The 21,683-nt window shown below is 32.4% G+C and overlaps 1 protein-coding gene across 2 annotated transcripts in view; it reads right to left on the bottom strand.

The window, feature by feature from the left end:
- Positions 1 to 5,185: 5,185 nt before the first annotated feature.
- The window catches only part of LOC118183022 (G protein-coupled receptor dmsr-1-like), a 249,319-nt gene continuing 232,821 nt past the window's right edge, over positions 5,186 to 21,683 (bottom strand). The window contains exons 2-4 of one of the 2 annotated variants that reach the window (XM_035352421.2): positions 21,409 to 21,571; positions 19,009 to 19,093; positions 5,186 to 8,919 (exon numbers count right to left, since the gene is read on the bottom strand). In XM_035352421.2, the coding sequence (XP_035208312.1) occupies positions 6,600 to 7,733 (1,134 nt within the window). In that variant the 5' untranslated portion in view covers positions 7,734 to 8,919; positions 19,009 to 19,093; positions 21,409 to 21,571 and the 3' untranslated portion in view covers positions 5,186 to 6,599. The remainder of the gene's footprint in view (positions 8,920 to 19,008; positions 19,094 to 21,408; positions 21,572 to 21,683) is intronic. The other variant, XM_035352424.2, reaches the window with a different exon arrangement.

The following is a 21,683-nucleotide window of genomic DNA, read 5'->3' as shown; positions in this document are numbered from 1 at the left end:
TAAACACGTAGCAATCTGCTGGATTGATAAACAACATTTCCAAATTTCAACGTTAGAATTTCAGCTCTAAATAATTTAACTAAATTTTAAGTCTTCGAACTAACTCTTTCTGTTTCTTTTTCCCAATGAACGGAATAAGCTAACTTCTGAATACTAGGTGGAGACTGAGATACGGAAACTCTTCTTAAGATATGTAACGCAGATAGATTTTTTTTCTCGTCAAGCTATCCGTGAGAAAAAAATAAACAAACAAAATACTATGAATTTGTTGCACTATCTCAGTTACAGTCTGTATTGTTATTTTATGTGATGCCAACTGATTTCTTCGTAGCATACGAAGCCTCTATCAATATTTTACCCTGATTTGCGAAAGTTATAGGATGCAAGTTAATGTTCCCTGAAATTCTAAAATTTAATTATATTAATGTGAGAACAGTGTGACTACATCGATTCTTGTATCGTTATCACGCGTGAGCACGTGCGTCGAAAGGTATAAAAACTGGAAGGACTGGTGTGTCTCTCTCTTTTTCGTTTTTCCCCTCTTGCTGCCTGACGTCGAGCTTAGCGAGTGTGTGGGCCTTCGGGCCACACACACTCAGAAGTCGCCATTTGTTCCTGTCTAATTTTGCCGAGAAAGAAGCAGAATGAAGAAATCCAGTACTTAAAGTATTAAAGTAGATGTTTGATTTGTGAATAACATAAAATAAACGCGCAAGCAGAATATAAGTAACTGTTCGACTTCAAGATGTGCTTGACCAGCAATGTGTCACCACGTGCGACGTGTGTAAAAATCATATGAATGTAAAAGGAAAAAAGAAGAGCTTATAAGTGTGTAACCAGACAGCGCGATAATACGAAGATAAAATTGACCACGTTTCAACCGCAAAATTATTCGATGGAACAGGATTGCGCGAATAGTCACGCGTCGGCACTCCACGGACATTCCATTTGAGTTATCGCATTGCGAGTATCTAAGTTATGATATTTTAGTATGTATATGTGTGTGATAAATGTGTCTTATTTAATCCAGAAAGTATGTGTATTAAAATAAATATGAGATTGGAAAAAGAAAATATTCGGCATGCATGCATCAGTGGGTAAGTCTTGTTAATCTATTTAGTAATGATTATGCAATGTACTAAACACCAAATTTTAGTTTAAGTATTTACGCAAAATTAATTTGTACTTGATATTCTTAGTATCGTCACTTTATACGATCACGGCCAGCAACACCACAATTAATTTGCTGATAAAAGATAAGAACTACATAATGTAAGATTATCTGGCAGCTCAGTTAATATAGTATGGTAATGCATCTAGTGACCATGGTTTACGATGAAATGGAATGGAAAACATTTCGTCATTTTGTTCATTTACAAATACACACCTTCTGTACAAAATTACTTATAATGACCTCTTTCTAGTATATGGACACTGATAGGACGTACATAAGCTGCCATTTATTACATTAAGCAAAATTCATCTTCTTCAGATGTAAGGGGAGGCAGTAGAAAGAAACGTAAAATAGCATCATACCCGTAATGTATTCGGGATACTAGTTCTAGAATTTCCTCCAGCCCGATTTAATATTAATATTTATCTCTTAGAATATCTGATGAAAAGAGCGGAAATGGAAACATATTAGTAAGTCCATTCACTACGGTATTACTTGTTACACGTAACGTAGCTTATATCATGAAACCCAGTTTCAAAAATGAACATATACAGAGACTACTACTCCAGCTAAGCTATCAGACAACAATTGGCTAATATGGAAAAATGCTCCGAACAAACAGGTTGATTTCGCTGTTGAATCTAGATAAGCGTTTGGAAAATTGTCTGTTAGGATTATAGAGTCATCAATGCATAGAAAAAGCATTTTATGATCATGGGAAAGTAAATTAAAAACCAATAAAATCGGAAATGAAAACATATTTTTTATTTTATCAGACTGCCTTAAAAGTAGCCTAACAGTTTGATAACTGTGGGGATGTTAAATAAAAACACCAAAATTTCCGGTACCTTCAGAATCACGATAATTATTTTCAGTCATTAGACCTACACATTATCTCCCTCAATAGGCCTACATGAGTCTGTCTCAGGCAACTGAATCTCGAAAGAAATCCTCCTGTGCCTAATAAACACAGAAAAAAGGGCGGATTGCTGAATTTGAGAGTTGGAAGATTCTACACTTACACCTCTGTAATGAATACTGTTTTACTTATTGAAAGGATGTCTCTGGTGTGATTATGGGAGCCATCCCAAATCTACGTGGAAAGGAATCAATTTGGTTGACACTGTGGAGACCTTTTGGTTTCTCGAAGCCAGGAAATACCAGTTGTGCCCTTGATGGAAGTAAATGCATTTATCTTCTACTTATTTGTTAGAAACACATACACACAGGGGGAGCAAGAGGTATTTCAGTAAATTTCACCAGACTAGAATAAAAGCAACCGTTAAAGAAAATACTTAAATCAGGATTGATATTCTTTGGGCAACGAAACGAAAGCCATGATAAATCAACAATGGCTATGACTTATTTCTAGTGAAGTGTATAAATGCAGCTTAGTCTATTATTCATGTAAGAGATATTAAAAAATATTGAAAAAAAAGATTTAACTGAAAACCACAATGCGAAAACGGTACCTGAAATTTAGGAAAATAGAGATTCGCAAAATCCTTTCTAAGCTAGAAGCTGAGATGAGTTTAAATGGATCCTTTCAGAAAAAAAAATCGCACATTTTGCAGAAATTTCATAAGCATTTAGTTATAATTCGTATTGAAAGTTTTTCTATCATAAGAATGAATCTTAAACCCCATACAAATGAATAGTTGAAATTTAACTGAATGAAATCAATGGAAAATATTTTATCGAAATTTTATATATTTCTTTAAGTATGGGAAATTCTCCTGGATCAGAACTGGGCATCATCCTTATAAAAGGCATGTTCCGTTAGTAAGCTATACTTGCTGTTAATTCCAGAATCTGAAATAAGAATTTGATGCAAAAATCTACTATAATTCTTAATTTAAATTTTGTATGAGTGTTATTTCGAACAGTACCATAAAAATTGAGTTCCTCCTAGCTGCATAGTGAAATATTGGAAGTCATTTTCTCAGGAAATAACTGGAATTTATGCCTGTATTACATGAAAGTAATTTAAACCCTTGACAACTTATAAATGTTATACATTTTCGACACCAATGAAGACTGTGACTTTACCAATTATACGAATTATACGAACGTACTAAACGTTGTAGAGATCCACATTAATTATATAATGTAAGCCCAAGGAGTAAAGACGTTGTTTCCTTCAACTTGGGATTTTACACACAATTAATCTTAAAATGTTGTGAACTATATATGCTAGAAAATTCTATGCTCGGCAAGCAAAACGAAGAGTACTATCAAGTGTAACTTATATTCACTTATATTGTCGTCATTTATATAAATATTAAAGAAACATTACGTTAATTAATTTTTTTTAATAAACTTAAATGAATTATCTGTAGGATTACATTGAATAATATGGCATTTTCAATAAAATTCTATGATTTAACAGAGAAGTTTAGAAAAAGATTGAAATTTCGAAACATATTACTAAAATTGCAACAGTTTACCAAATGTTGCTATGCATTATCTTGGTTGTAATTCAAGCAATCAGTTGAATATCTCGGAATCAACTTCTAAATGCAATTTATATGAAATATACTAAAAGGAAATGGTAAAGAGTAAAAAATCTCGTAAGTAATGACTCATACAAGCATATATTTTTTGTTTAATTTAGAAACGTTTCCGCAACTGGTTTCTGAAATCTGATATATTTATAGTGTAATTTACTCTAAATATTATTTTATTTATAATGTTAAGGTATATTTAAGGACTAGTTCTGCTTTGTTAACTTACTTATATATAAGTAAAATATTTTGATAATCATGGATGTATTATCTGCCCTGTAACGGCAATGTCATCAACTTCGAAAAGTAATGTACAACTCGCAAAGCTATATTACTAAGACAGCAACTATGCAACAAAAAAAAAATGGGACAGTTCTATATCTCCCATTCTACTAGGCCGATTGACAAAATTCAAATTGCGTTTATCATGTCTCGAAAGCGCGACTTAGGATATGTATTAGATTTATATATAGCATTGTTCTAACATAGGTATTTCGACACAAAATCGGACTTTTTCTGAAATACCATACCAATTGTTTTCCATATTTCGATTTTACGGCTCAAAGTATGCCTAGATATTAAATTTTATAAAATTTGGTGCGAAATGTACGGAGAAATGCAAAAATTTATCTTGGCGGAATTTTTTTCAGTTTGCGCCAAGAATAATTCACTTGGCGAACTTCTTAACATATGGCAACCAATTTTACTTTCCCTTCCATTATGCGGGAGCATCAAAAAAGGCACTTCGTTCCTACCTTTTGACATTGTGCATGAGGGGGAAAAAGTCCCATCGTTCTTACATTCAAATAATTTTAGCAAAGTGTCTAAACCACATTTGATGGTCTATCGTTTTCAACAAATATGCCAAATTTCAAAACGCGTCAATATATATATAAATCCACATATATCTTCGGAAATTTTGAATGAAAAACTGTAATGTTTTTCAGGTATGCCTAGAAATGCGTCTGTCTACTTTAAGATCATGGTAAAAATTTCATAGATTATAATTTAAAAATTTTTTGGAAAAATTATAAAAATTATTTAAAAATACAAATTTTAAAAATAAATCAGGTAGTTTAGCGTAATGTGAGTCGTACAGTTGAAAGACGGAAAAAAAAATTGGTATGTTATTTCAGAAAAAATCCGATTTTGTGTCAAAATACCTATATTAGAACAATGCTATATATGGAACTAAATAAGGAATACATAAACAGAGCTCAAGTGTGGGATTATAAACAGATCAGTGAATAAGAAAGAATGAACATATTTTTTCTTGTTGGTTTTTTCTTGTTTCTTGTTTTTCTTGATTTTTCGGATTTGTATTCACGTTGTTTTGAAAAAATAGTATTCTGTGCATAAAAATTGTACAAAAAAGAGAAAATATATGAGATATTGAGTGAGTATTGAGAAATTAAGTGACGGTTGCAAATGAGAAAATATCCTTTCTCTAATGATGTTTAGTGCTAGAAAATGTGAAAAAAAATTCTAATGAACAAGAATATAATTTTCATCATTATTTAATGAGACTCAAGCACCTATAACAATGTTACATATAACATTTACAGACATATTTATTCAATCGTACTCACATTACAGTTTCAAATAAATGTAAAACATCACTTATGAAATTCTATATTATATGATAACTTAATGAGTTATGACATCTCATATGTAACAAAATAACAAACCACAGATCACATATTAATATCTTAAATACAAAAATGTTGATTTTTTCAATTCATATTTAGAAGCTAAAAAGCGTTAAAGAAAACAGTTTGCCTCTATTGATGACTTTCTCATTTAAGAACTCATGCACATTTTCCCATTTTACACTGATATACTAAGAAGATAGACAACATAGTTTACACTCAATACATATTTAATACACCGTTTGAGAAAAACCGCACCATTTCAAAACATTTTCAAACAGATGCTTATGTAAGATAGTTGAATATCTAGGTTAAATGCTTCGGGAATAACAACTAATGATTACGTAAAGTTTTCTGTAAACCATTTGGGTACTGTGCTCGTGTGAAGTTTTTTCACATACGGATGCTGTCATTTTATCCTGAAAACTTAAGTCAGAAAAAAGGCAGATCACTACATCTTGTGGAACATTCTTATAGCGCCACCATTTTTCATGATGTCCTTTAGTAAATCTTTCACTTAGAGTACAGCGTTTACGGTACATACTGATCATATTTTTTCAAAAAAGAGCAGTCTATCACTATCCAGCCACATTTGCTGAGTTAATGAAAACAAAATTTGCCTGATTGCCTTTATCTTAAAGCAATAACGATAAGGAGCCCCGAAAAAGAATCTAACTAACTAAAGCTTTAAAACTTTGCGAATACTATCTACGCTCCTGCCATCAACGCATAATGGTTAACAAAATAAATCATTTGCAGTCATTCACTCATTTCAGAGGGAAGTTGATAGTATTCCTCAATCTGTTTTCTATAATAAATTATATTTAAAATGATGAGATTTCTCAGAAATATGGCAGGATGAGATAATTTGCTTTATTTAAGCTGTGTTTCATAACAGCGTTTTGACTAGATACAACTATTTATTAATATCAAGGAAGTGAACCGTTAAAATGCAGAGTTCTGGTAAAGACAAGGAAAGTCTTTCGGACTCAGAAATTCATAGGAAAGTGCAGTATTAACTTTAAAACTTATTGTTTATAAATATGTTCACAATTCCTCATTTTTATTGGTTCAATTGTAAACTCAGTTCCTGTCTTCAGTGAAAATCTTCAGCTGTATCATTTGAATCAAGCAAGCAATCTATCCGATGAATCTCATTTCTTTTCGTATGCAATAGTATATAGTTTGTTCACTGATTTTGAATACAATGATTGTGAATACATAAAGGTAATGCAAGTTAGGACTGATCTATTTTAACAGTTCATCGGCTATTTAAACAATAGCAGCACTACCAGTTGTAGTAGTAGCCCGCTGGAAGCAGCTGGGTAAGAAAAGGTAAGCGAAGGTAATCCTAAATTGTTGACTCATGGAGCAATATATTATAAAGTTTATTGCACTATTCACTAACGCTAAAGCATCCATAGTTTCGCCAAAATTAAGGTAAACGTTATTAAAGAAGTCAGTCCCTAGGATTCCACTCAACAGCGCTAAGAGTCCTGAAGGGAATTCAGTGAGCAAAAATAGCAGCAGGACGGCCAGAAGCATGCGTGTGGTTCTGTCGTGAACTCTGTCCACCTCCGTTCGGTTTTTGAGTCTTTGGCGACGTTTGTTTGTCTCATAAAGTACCTTTATTAATCCCAAACTTAGTCCTGTTAATGCAACGCAAGGGACAAGTTTCGTTATAACGCTGAAAATCCAGAAATTCATCTTCTCCAATAGGCGGTTGTGTCTCTGGGCTATCTGACTGAAATCTACTCTGTACATGATCTGACCATCTTCTCCTCTAAATTTAGACACTGTGAATGTTAGATATACTGGAAGGCAGAACAAAGCACACATTATGTATGTCGCCACAATAGCGCATTTGGCGCGTGCCATACTGCACCATACTGCTGTATTTGCAGGAAAGCTTACAGCAATGAATCGCCAAATGGCAACAGTGACTGTTAGCCAAGTCGATATAGTGTGATTTACTACCGTGAAGTGAGCATGAAACAGCGTAAAGACAGTCCAGCTGTATGAAAACTTATCTTTCTCGTCGAGATCACTTCGAATGTAGTTATGAAAGGTAAATGGCAAATACGAGAACATAACCAACATATCCGCTACAGCAAGTCCTGTTAGGATGGCATTAGTTGGTGATACCATATTTTTTCTAGTGAGCACTATTATATTTAGGACATTAGCAGTGATACCAAATAAGCAAACTGCGAAGCTGAGATAACCATGGACGGAGCCATACCCTCTTTGAAATTGTGCCAAGTAATCCCCAAAATAGGGATAATCAATTTCTTCTTGAATACCAAATAACGTATTGTGCGAATAATTTCCGGTGCTCACATTAGGCTGAAAGCCATCATTCATAGAAGCGTTGATATACATTTGAAGATACATTTCTCCCATCATGTAAAGTACTTCGAATTAGACTTTCATAAACTTAGTTTTGCACATAGAATCCCTAAACATTTAGATATAAGCGAGAGAGAGAGAGAGAGATTGACCAGCTTATTATTCTTCCTCACGAACTAGTTAACTCGAATGCTTAGTTGGTAAATGATTTCATTTTTCTTATCAGTAGAATATTAAATTCTTTTAAAAATGTTCCGTTACGTAATTCCGAAAGGCAGTTCACTATAAAACGATTAATTAGTTACACTATTAAGAAATTATGCATTTCACAAATGTTTAATTTGTAGAAAAGGAATTCTTCTTTCTTTCTTTTTTAAAAGAATACCATTAATTTTAATTTTATATTATCTATTTTTCCACACAGATAATAAGCGTAAAGACTGTAGCTGAAATTCAGTAGGTAGCATTACATAGATAGGTATTTTGTATGACTTTTAGTTTGACTCACATAGCATGCATAATAATCAGCGGGAAACATTTTGGAATTCTTAATTAATAATCTTCCTCGAATACTTGAAATGCACTTATATGCATGGAAATAAATGAGTATGAATATGTATTTAGTTCTTGATTAGAAGATATTTGCTTATTCTTAAACAGTTTAGTATATCGAATTGTTTCGTTTATAAGCAGTTTAAGTAGTAATTTCAGAAAACGTTCTCATTTTAATTTGCTTTCTGGGTATTCCAAAATATGCAAAAATAAGCATAAATTCATAGATAAAAACCAAATACAGTTCAATTCGACTTAATAGATTCAGATATGTAACAGTTTATTTTCTTGTATTGTTTATGTCAGACAAAAAGTTCTTCACTTATGCCAATAACATTATTTGAAGACACATATTATTACTTTATTCAGTTGGAATAAACTAGGTTGTAGGTTTAAAGGACACATTTGAATAAAAATTATATTTTGAAGGATTTTCAAGTGTAGCACATTTTATGAGCAATATTTTCAACCCCCGTTAAATTTTTCATTGCTTTAATGAAAAACTATGAGCAATGCTTTATTAATTTTGATTTGATTGGTTTTAAATCAAATTTTCTTATATGTGTATGTTCACATCAATCATTCAATGCAGGGATATTTTGCTTGAATAAAATAATCAATTTCCGGCATTTTTTACTAACATTCAGGAGAAGAAGTTCTCAGTTTAGAAACTTGACTTTCTCTGCAAAACCTGAAATACAAAAGTGGAAAATTAGTACTTTCCAATATTTTTGAAGTTATTGCATGAAAATCAACATAACAGTTTAAGAATAGTATTGATTATTTGAAGGGTTACAGGTGAAAACATTGCAAACAAACACGTCGCGGAGCAAACAATAGAAAACTTAAATGTAGTCATGCAAATCATTGTGGGAGAAACGAAAGCAAGGAGAAACATCGCAATTCTAAAACATCGTAATACGAAACATCGCGTTCGAAAACAAAAAGCTGTTCAAAACCTTCATCCATTCAAAATTACCTATTCATTCAGCAAAAATTGTTTAGTTAATTCAAAAAAGTGAAATATAAAATTATTCCTCATTTCTTCTGGCATTCGCAAATCCTTATGCGAAGATGCATTTACGAATTTTAAAGGTTGAAAAAAGCACGCCTGCGCTGTTATTGCCATGATATGATTTGAAGGTGCTTTACTTTTTTTAATGGTATTTCGAACGGCCTGCCTCTCGAGGCAACGTTACTATGTTTCTGCTAGCTCAGATAAGACTACATTCTTTGTCTTTATTTAAATATTATATTTAATATTTAAAGGGAAAAACATGTCGGTAGATAAAGTGCATTTACGACACTGCATTTTATATGAATTCCAAAAAGGAAGCAACGCATCTGTTGCATGTAAAAATTTATGTGCGGTATTTGGAAAAGATATTGTAAATGTTCGTACTTGTCAAAGATGGTTTAGCAAATTTCGTTCCGTGGACCTGAGCCTCAAAGAAAGTGTTCGATCTGGACGACCATCCAAGATCGATAATGATGTTTTGCGATGCATGTTGGAAAATAATCCACATTTAACAAGTCGAGAAATTGCAGAAGAGTTTGGCATTCACCATACAACTGTTGGAGATCACATTAAATCTCTTGGGTTTGTGTTAAAGCAAAGTGTTTGGGTTCCACATGAATTAACGGAAAAGAATTTGTCTGATCGTGTAAGAATATGTTCATCACATCTGATGAGACACAATGTGGAGCCGTTTTTGGACAGACTGGTTACTGGAGATGAAAAGTGGATTCTTTACGAGAATATCAAAAGAAAAAAATCTTACTGCAAACCAGGAACATCATCATCAACAGTTCCAAAACCAAGTATCCATCAAAGAAAAGTACTGCTTTGTTTGTGGTGGGACAGGAAAGGTCCAGTGTATTACGAGTTGCTGAAACAGGGAAAATCATCAACGCGGATCTGTACTGCAATCAGGTGGATAAATTGAATGCAGCTATCAAAGAAAAAAGGCCAGCATTAGCGTCCAGAAAAGGAATAGCGTTCCATCACGATAATGCTCGCCCGCATACTGCAGTGGTGACACTACAAAAACTGAATGCGTTAGGATGGGAAATCCTTAGTCACCCCCCGTATTCACCTGACATTGCACCCTCTGATTATTACCTGTTCAGATCTCTGCAAAATTATCTAACGGGAAAAAAATTCAAGTCTTTTGAAAGTGTTTCTAAGGCAGTTGCTGACTATTTTAACTCCATGGATGAGAACTTCTGCAAAACAGGAATTTACAGGTTACCTGGAAGATAGCAACAGGTTGTAACAAATAACGGAGCATATATAATTGATTAATATTAAACACATAGTTTTATAAATGAATTCAAATATTTTCTTTAAAATACGACAGAATACGTATTCAAATATTTTCTTTAAAATACGATTATATTGGGTTGGAGGGAAACTCCAACCCAATATAATAGTCACCGACATTCAAATTCTTACACCGGTGAGAAATTTGAGCCAGCTTCGCCTTAAATAAATTGTATGAGGTTCGGCTACTAGATTTAGTTTTAATTTCAACTTGACTGTTACTTTTAAGTTATCAAGCCACAAGTGGTTGGCTAATTTTGTCAAAAGTACGAGGCGCTTGTTTTATGTCCAAGGTTTTGATTTAGTAGAAACGCTACTTTGAAATATTTTCAAATCTTTGAAATTATCTTCAGGCGAACAATAATTCGCTCGAAGTCTGTTAGGAGTTTGGATACTGGTTTAAGCTACCAAAAACGGGATAAAGCTATACATGTAAGACTTTTGATTTTAAAAATTTACGTTAGAATATACAGCAAAGTTCTTTTTATCTGGGTAAATTAATGCGTTGGTAAGCAACGCAAGATAGAATGTGGCCACTGAAATGAACGTTAACTTTCAAACGCGTGACGCTTCTGATTACGGAATAATGTATTAAATAATATTCTGCATTCCGTTTTCAGGATATAAAAATATTTTAAATATTGATTGCGTTGTGATTAGGTAAAATACCATAAACGAAACAATCTTGCATTTGTATTAAGGGGTCTCATACACCTTAAACCCCTTATGATCTTCGAATATGTGACTGTTACAAGAATTGTGATATTTTATTTATTTTAAAAGCAATTACTTATATCATTTTACAGCTGACTACATAATATAGCTGCTTTAGAAACTAGTAACCAGAAAGTGTGTGTTGCCACAAATAGTTTTGTAATTTAATCCGCTTTGTGACAAAAGTTTTCGTCATGTTTCCACCTTGCGCGCATGATATTTTTAAAATGGCTAATGGTACATACTTGAAATTGGATGGAATTCTTTATATGGGCACTATTTTCTAACTGAACCAAAAATTTGATGAATATTTTAGTATTAAAAAAATTTATGCGCGAAAACATTACAGATTTTTTTAATAAAATACATTTTATAAACTTAACTACAAATAAAATAAAAATTTAACATGAAATTCTTAGAATTTTATGTTCACAGTAGTTTCCAAATGTTATAAAAGCTATAAATTAAATATGGAATTAAATTCTGCAACAGAATGTTTTAAACTGTTCGCGCGAGGTGTAAACTTGACGAAAAGTTTTGTCACTAAGCGGAATAAATTATAAAAATATTTGATGCAACAGAAACTTTCTGATTACTATTTCAGAAAGCAGCTATATTATATAGTCAGCTGTAAAAAGTTGGAAGAAATTTCTTTTAAAATAAATAAGTTATCCCAATTCTTGCAACAGTCACATATTCGAAGATCTTATGGGTTTTAAGATGTATGAGTCCCTTTAAAATGAAAACGCAATTGAATAACAGAAAACGTGCAGCAGCATTATTAGCATTATTAAGATATTTTTTAACATTTGGAATGATTATTCTATTAGAATAAACCGAATCTTTTTATTTTGGGGAAAAATATGCATGCTTCTAGCAATATTTACAATAAATGGATAGTAAGGCGAAATTTAACTAAAACTTTATTTGCTTCCCCCTTTCCCCGAACCGCAAACCTATTTTTGGAGTTATAACATGTTACCGGGCCCTTTAATGGCCGGCCCACCAGCGGCCGAGCGGTAAAGTTGCTGAACACTGGTAGTTCGGTCCGAGGTTCCAATCCTGCGAACGGTCTGGCTGAATGGACGTTTTCGTGGTTTTCCCCATGTGTAACTTGTATATATTCAGTTTCCCTTAGAAAGTCCTCCACGAAGGCATCTCTCCTCTTAGGCAGATAGCCCTCGAGGCTTTGCCATAATCATGCACATACACACTTTAATGGCCGAGTTGTTAACATACATTACATTTGGGATTAAACAGCCTGCAGTCTAAAAAGCTTTAGCTTTATAGCGTTTTTCTGGCTTCCTCTATATTAAATCAACATGTCTACTAATAAGGAATATGACTGAAATAAACGCAATCAAACAGTCACGCAAAAGAGAAACATTTCGTATATTAAGAAGCTATAGAAAAACTGAGACACAAATTTAAGCGGGGCGCAAAAAGTTAATAATAACTCAAAATATCACGTACAAAGTATCATACAAGACTTTTACATTTTATTCGCGTTTATAATCAATTAATGTGTAGCAAAATTGTGTAAGATAAAACATAAAATATTTACTTCTTCAAAGATTACAAACAAATCATTTTTTTAACCTCATATCACTGTGAGTGTCATCAACACTGTAACGCTATCTTTGAAAATGCTTCTCACCTCATTGTAATATATTTTCTATCTCTTGAGGAATAATGGGATTTAATACAAAATATGCTTTGTTTTTATAGAATAATACGGCATTTCGTATCGCGTCGTAAGTTATATCACGAAGATTTAGAGGGGCTTACATTATCGTATAACCTGCAAGCTTCCTTTCGAAAGATCTTTTCCGAACACACGTTTTCTATTATAAACATTTTCTAGCACATTGAATCATAATTTAATAATCTATTCCAGTCCTTGTTTAAGGAGCCAACAGAACCGTATTCTTCGTCCAGTGAAGTTCGCCATTTTTTCTTTATATCAGAAATATAAAGCTTAAGATGATAAGAATTTAGTTGTAATATTCTGATATATTTTACACTTTTTTATTACGTCGTAAAGCTAAATTACTATCTTAACCCATTAGCCGCTGGTGTTGCGTTGACGCAACGGTCAAAATAAATGCGTATATAAATATAATTACCTAAGATATTTTATACCAGCAGATGATTTTGTGTAGGGAATATTATGAAGATTATTTCTGTAAAAAATATTTGCCTTCAACAATCATTTTGTTTATAATAATTAATCTCAAACTTTAAGCATAATTTAAGCAAAATTTTCGAGCGGGTATTTTTGCTGAAAGTATTTAACGAAAGAATTGCCGTCTTTATGAGTGATCTATTTTTAGTCAAGGTCACCGTTTATCAGAACATTACATCAGTCAGATGTTTATATTTGTGTTGGGAAGGGATGGCAAACAGGTGTTGCGTTGACGCAACGTCAGCAGAAAACGGGTAGTCAATCTCCTTGTTCACTCATTCCTTTCGATGTTCTGGTTCATGTTCTGTTTGTTTAAAAATGCCTAAAATGAGGTATCTTACATTAGAAGAAGCCCTTCAAAGATTTTTGATGAAGAAACAGATGATGATAATGTTAATAATGACCAGAATAAAACTGATATAGTTGTTGTTCGCCCAGAAATTGCAGAGGCTAGTGACGAAGGAGAAAGGAATGGCAATGTTTTAAATAATGATAATGATATTTCACCAAATCATACTGCTGGGGAAGTTGAAATTCACGTAAGAACTAACTTTCAGCCTTCTAAAAGCAGTTATAGTCATACTAAATAGTTTAAAAAGCAGAAGACTGAAATCTTGAAGTGGATAAAAAAGGAACTGTTTGTAATGTCTCAGGAAGAACATGAAGAAAGAGATAGAAGAGAAATTATAAAAGACAAAACACAAGGTAAAACTAGTGCACAAAATTTCGATTTTCTTTTTGGTTTAGACAATTACTCTCTTCTCGTTGAAAAGACAAATATATACACTCAAAAAAGAATAAATAATAAAAAAAAAACATAATTTATTGCATCTGAAGCCTATATGAGAAGATTTATTGGAATATTATTGCTTACAGGATATCATTCTTCACCTCATTAAGAAAAAATGCATTGGTCTTTTGATATAGGCATTTCTGTTCCTGTTGTACGAGAATCGATATCACGTTTGCAGTACAGGAATAACTAACAGGAATGACTAAGCAGAAAGGAATGGCAATATTTTAAATAATGATAATGATATTTTACCAAATGGTACCGCTGGGGAAGTTGAAATTCACTTAAGAAGTAAGTTTCAGCCTTTTAAAAGCAGTTATAGTCATACCAAAATGTTTAAAAATCAGGAGACTGAAATCTTGAAGTGGATAAAAAAGGAAGTGTTAGTTATATCTCAGGAAGAACATGAAGAAAGAGATAGAAAATAAATTATAAACGACAAAACACGAAGTAAAACTAGTGCTCAGATTTTCGATTTTGTTTTTGGTTTAGACATTTACTCCCTTCTCGTTGAACAGACAAATATATACGCTCAAGGAAAAAAAAACTCCCAGAATTTATTGCAACTGAAGCATGCATGAGAAGATTTATTGGAATATTATTGCTTATATGATATCATTCTTTACCTCTAGAAAAAATACATTGGTGTTTTGATAAGGACATTTCTATTCCTGTTGTACGAGAATTGATATCACGTTTGCGGTACAGGAATATGAAGCAGAATTTGCATTTGACAATAGTCAAATTGACAATACTGATAAATTATATGAGGTGAGACCTATCTAAACTTACTAAATATCACCACTTTTTACTACTGTAAATATAAAGTCTCTTTTAGATTTCAGACGCGAGAATGCATTATTCCTTTTGGAAACTCCTATTGAGAGTGTAGAATTAGCCAGAAATAGATCAGCAACAGGGAGACCTAGTAAATTCAGCATTCAAAAATCGTAAAGTCCGTTGATAACAAAAGACTTTGTTGTAAAGAGTGCCATAGGCCAGACTGTTTATAGATGCAAAGTATGTAATGTAGCTTTACATCAGGATTGTAATGAAGCTTTTCATGCTTGAATCTTTCAATTGAAATAATCTGTATTTGTAATAGAAATACAATGTATATTTTAATATTAAATTAATTACAAGTAAAGCGATTTGCAGATTTATAAAACGTTATACAGCTAAAACGCAATCCTGCGCTCCACTCAAAAGAAACATCACACGAGTACAATCCTACTCACTAAACATCCGTAGTCTTATTCCGCTGACGTTGCGCGAACGCAACGCTCGCTTTCTCCACAGGTAAGAGCATTTTTTTAATTTTCAATGTAAATTTATGTTATAAATGCTTAATTTAATATTTGTTATTATTTTCATGAGAAAAGAATCATTCCTTGTAGTTTTGGCGGTTAATGGGTTAATTATACACTAATTATTTTCTGTGTTAATTATATTATCTCAGCTGCATCGTTGCTATTTTCCATCTTATATTTATGTTTTGTGTTATTTCGTAATATAAAATTTTCGAGTAATATAAAATGATATTAAAATAATAAATTATTTAAAACCCTGTATCATAAAAATTACATTTGGTATATAATAGGCATGAAAAAATAAGACCTATCTTTAAACGCGTGTTATCAATGAACAAGTATTTTGCAGGTCAGTCACTTTTCAGATAAAATTTACTCATAAATTTTAAAAAATCTGATGCGAACAACATATGGCCTATTAAATTATATACAAGTTCTCCAATTATCCGAACTTCGACTATCAGAATCACCTTCTTAATTTAAGAAAAAAAAAAATATGCCTAAAAAAATTTAAGACTGTGGCTACATGCAATTTCTCATTGGCTGCCCGAAAACCGATAAAAACAGTCAAATAGACCGAGATGTTTGTTCACCAAGCAATGACTTTTAGCACTTGCAAGTAGTCTACAGTATGCTATATAACATGTACGTAACAGTGTTGCCTTTTAATTTTAATTAGTTAAAACTACTTTTTCTTTAAAAATCGTTTTTTTTTCTCCCATTATCAACATACAGTAATTAATTAAGTGTACGTAAACCCTTCCAATTATCCGAATTTTTGATTATTCGAATGGGGGTTCGGTCCCCATTGATTCGGATAATTGGAGTACTACTATACACTTTTTCTGCCCTCGTTTAAACTTAACTAGTGAATTATTCAAACTTAAATAGCTGATGCCTCAAAACAAGTTGAATATAGCATAAAAATTTGGAAATTATATAACCCAAATTATATAATTATATAATTGTCGTTAGATTTCGTTACTTATAGAAAAGTAGGTTTTTTTTTTTAAATTTTACCCTGCAAAACATGAATATTTCCGGTATTTAAAACAATTATGTAATTTTAATAATTTGAAGTATATCACTACTACTAATGACTGCAAAAAAGGACATTTATGCCGGTTAAGGGTGTGTTTGTATATATATATATATATATATATATATATGTAATAATAAAATTCCTTAGTCAAGATTACACTTAAATTCTAACTGTATGTTCTTTTCATTTTTAATTGCGACGTTCTCTTATTTGAAAGTACGTGGAATTAAATTCACAGCCCCATAGTCAAGTTTTTTTTTCCCGCCTTTTCTACACGTACAGTTTTAGAATGTTCTGGAGATTTTCAAGCGAACTGGATTGGCTGACGAGGCTGACGTCATTTCTTCGAAGCTCCGGCTTTCCAGAGGCTATAAAAAGGCTCGCAAAAGGAATATCGGGGCTTTTTCTTAAATGTCACGATGCAGTAAACTTCATACAAAAAGTTACTAGTAATTCTTTTATTTACTCCGGATATCTGATTTTTGTAACTGGTATTTTCTCCTGAATAATAAATAATGGATCCTGTTTTTTAAACGTATCGTCTGATTATTTAAGCTACGACTGCATCTATAATTCTTCAACAATCTATTTATTCCTGACTAAATACATCACATACATCACATATATATGATACATATCTATAAATATATAAGTTTCTACTGACGATTGCAATAAAAAAGGAGATAAGGTGCTCATTTATATATTATAGCAGTCCCATATACCAAATTTGAGTATTATGTGACTAATCGTTTTTAAGTTATGCGAGATACATATGTACTTGTGTACGTACAGACGTCATGAAAATATGATTTCGAATACATTTTAAATCCATTTGAAAACCCATTTTCTAAAAAAAAATTGAGTCTTTTATTCTGTCCGTACGTACAGATGTCAAGCAAAAAATCGTCCAGATAGATTCGGGAACGGTCAGAATGGATATTTCTGTTGAAATACGACAACCGAACGTTTTCGCGGTTAATGCTTCCATTAATTCGTACAAGGAAGTAAAAGTGCGTAGAATCATGAATTCCGTCTAAAGGTTTTATATATTTAGTTATATTTATGGTATATACCATCTCATAAATTCAAAGATAATGCAACATTGCTATATTTCTGTGTCGGTTACTAAGCATGTTAATCTGTCCCCTTAGTAATTAAAGCTATTATAAATCTTCATTCCTCCCAGTTAATTCAGTTTCCCCAATTTCTGAAAGCTGTTTTTCTGACGTTCGTACTTTTTCAGCTTTATTTTCTACAGCTGATTAACGTATTTTGTCGTAATTTTGCTGTCATCAATGAATTAGTTAAACTTAGAATTATCTTGATATTCATCCAAAAACCTCTCTGATAATTTAATAATCTCTGATAATTTAGTTGAAGTATTACATGTAAAAAGAATCCGAAATAAAATTATAAAAGAGTAAATATTTTAATCACTATGTTATTGTTAATATTAAATTTATCATTAAATTTCATTTAAAAGAAAATGAAATTTCAACGTTATCATTAGTTACGTTTTATATTTTTTGTGTCTTTTAAGGGGACTCATACACCTTAAACCCCTCATGATCTTCGAATATGTGACTGTTGCAGGAATTGGATAGTTTATTTATTTTAAAAGCAATTACTTCCACCTTTTTACAGCTGACTACATAATATAGCTGCTTTAGAAACTAGTAACCAGAAAGTTTGTGTTGCCACAAATATTTTTGTAATTTAATCCTCTTTGTGGTAAAATATTTCGCCATGTTTCCATCTTGCGCGCATGCTATTTTAAAAATGGCTAATGGTACATACTTGAAATTGGATGGAATTCTTTATATGCGCACTATTTTCTAAGTGAACCAACAATCTGATGAATATTTTAATATTGAAAAATTTTATGGACGAAAACATTAAAAATTTTTTAATAAAATACATTTCATAAACTCAACTCAAAATAAAATAAAAATTTAACATGAAATTTTTAGAATTTTAGGTTCACAGTAGTTTCCAGATGTTATAAAAGCTATATATTAAATATGGAATTAAATTACGAAACAGAATGTTTTAAACTGTGCGCGCAAGTTGGAACATGACGAAAAATGCTGTCACAAAGCGGATTAAATTATAAAAATATTTGTGGCAACACAAACTTTCTGATTACTATTTCAGAAAACAGCTATATTATGGTATCAGCTGTAAAAAGTTGGTAGTAATTGCTTTTAAAATAAATAAGTTGTCCCAATTCTTGCAACAGTCACCTATTCGAACATCTTATGGGTTTTAAGGTGTATGAGTTCCCTTAAGTGCATTTATTAATCAATATGTAGCATATAAGCATTAGTCGTTAAGAAAATATATGGATTCTCAAAAGATTTTTTGAGCAATTTTAGTCATAAAAAAAGAGTAGAATATAATAAAACCGAGGAACCTCTTTAGCTGTAGCAGCTCTTCAGCTTCAGCAGCTATGTAAATTATGTTTTTTCGCAGCTTACTGTGTTTACCTTATTTCCCTCCTGGAAGAAAAATAAACATTTATTTATATTTTAAAATGATGCATAAATGTAAAATTTAGTTTTAATATTTTCTGTTTACAACTTCTTTTAGGAACGTTAACACTTCATGTGAGATATTAAATAAAATCAATTAAAAATGCATAGCATCAAATTAACTCTTGCTGTAACTTCCAATAAAAATTCATAACCAGAAAATTTAAATTCAGCAAAATCCGGGTTAAAGGAATTTAAGAACTTCAAACATAAGGAATGTATTTTTGAACTTTAATAAAATTTGAATTTTCGAAAATAATATATTTTTAAAGCAAGTTATATCATAATATACAAAATATATGCGTTCGTAAATCAATTTAAGTGGCTTGAAAAGGCCTCGGTGTAAGAAACTTTAATACTCATTCTACGAATTCTTAGTTTCTTTTAATGGCGGGCAATAGCCATTTTAGGCTTTGGCCATTATTAAGGCCAGAAGCGATGGTCTACACTGACTACCAATAAGTATTTGGACACCTGTGATAGAAAAGAAAAACTAACTTTATTCAAAATCAATAGTTGGTAGAGCCTCCACAAGAGGTAATTACTGCGTGGACCCTGCGGGGCATACTTTCCACAAGTCTTTGTATGACAGCTAGTGGTATTTTCTTCCACTCGGCTTGGAGAAAACATAGAAGCTCCTTCACCGATTTTGCACGGGTAGTGCACCCCTGAATTCGGCGATGCGGCTCGTCCCAGAGGTTCTCGATAGGGATCAGGTCTGGACTTTGGGCAGGCCACTCCATTCGATGAACTCCATTGGCACCATACCAAGCCTTCGTTAACGTCGAAACATGACAACTGGCATTGTCGTCCTGAAAGTAACGTGGGTCCAACCCTTAAAACTGCCAAAACGTAGGAAGCACATTGTCATCCAAAATAGTGCAGTAGGTATCGGAGTTGAGCTTTCCATGAATGGGGACCAAGGGTACCAGCCCATACCAGGAGAAACATCCCCAGATCATAATTCCTCCTCCGCCGAACTTGACTGTTGGCACAATGCATTCTGGAAGGAGACGTTCTCCAGGTAGACGCCAGACCCAGACCCTGCGATCCGAACGGTAAAGGGTGAATTTTGATTCGTCACTCCAATTAACCCCTTTTCCACTGATCTACACTCCAATTTCGTACTCCCGGATGCCTGTTGATACTCCTCACGGATGAGGGCCATCGGTTGGATGCGGTTCTTCCAAATTTCTCTGGACAGCACTCGTCGGTCTCTATCTCCCAGTTTCGTTGGTCAGCCGACTCGGGGCACATTCCGACAATCATCGCTCACCTTCCACTTCTTAATCATATAGGCCACTGTCGATTTTGGGTACCTTCAGATGGCTAGATATGTCCCTTAAGGATCGGCCACATTTGTTATACCCGATAATTATACCTTTCTCGAAATCAGAGAGCTCCGAACTGTGAGGCATCTTGCATGCGACTAAAGCAGATGCTGTTTCCTACACGATATATACCAGCGGTGTCCGTGACGTACCTTAGGACCGCAAATATCGTCATTTGCATAGGTGTCCAAATACTTATTGGTAGTCCGTGTATTTATTATGGAAATACCTAATAGTCGGCCACTGTTACTTCCTTTAAAGGAAATAAGACATCAGCATATTCCAGTGTATAACTTAATAATAATAATTTAACTTGCTAGTTTTCAATGTGTCATTCTTAACTAGTATATTTTCTACTAATAAGTAACATGTACGGACTATTTCTGGGAAACTGAAAGTAATAAAATTTTGTTTTTAAGTATAATTCAACATTTTCTTCCCCTCGCGTATTTTAAATAAACATAAATTTCATTTAACTTCCAAATGACATTTCGTTTCAATTTATGAAGCATTAAAGGGAAAGTCGGAGATATTTCCTTCTTCCTGTCCTTAACATTTCGATGCACTCGATTAAAGCATTTCTTCCGTATTAATTTAATGATGATTAATGGAGTTGAATCGATCATTAATTAATAGTTCAAGAGCAGTGTTAAAATTCAAAAATGTGCATTAACTAAAAATATATTTTAGCAGATGTACACATTTGCCTAAAACACAAAATTTACGTGAGATATAGTCAATAAAGGGAATAAATGGGAAACATTTTGCATAAGTAACATAACATTGAATTTGTAAATTTTGTTTCTTTCAGTAAATTCTTTTTTTAAAAAAATGATTTTAGTGAAGTTCAACATTTCTTTCAAAGATTTTATTCTAAAAATATCTGTATTAAAATTTGCAATGTGTTAAATAATCTTTACAATGTGTTAAATAATCATTACCTTCAATTACCTGAAACAATACCAGTTCATACATGACCTGAAAACCTTTACGTTTGTAACGTTTTCTTCCACTTTAACAATATTTTCCTTACAGCTATTTACAATTATGACAAGACTAGCGGGCCAGATGAGCGGGCTGCAGCAAAAGCAAGATTTATAAGTCCTATGTATACCTGAAAAGTAAATGCAAAAAAAAAAAAAAATAAAATAAAATAAAATAATATGTATGAAATTAATTCATTCTTTCGAAGGTAAATGTAGTCATGATTTAAATTTAATGTAATA

Source organism: Stegodyphus dumicola, chromosome 10, assembly GCF_044657685.1.
Source record: "Stegodyphus dumicola isolate Sdum_Otavi_A_Nest chromosome 10, ASM4465768v1".
Lineage (NCBI taxonomy): Eukaryota > Metazoa > Arthropoda > Arachnida > Araneae > Eresidae > Stegodyphus > Stegodyphus dumicola.
This window is presented reverse-complemented; position numbering and strand designations above follow the sequence as displayed.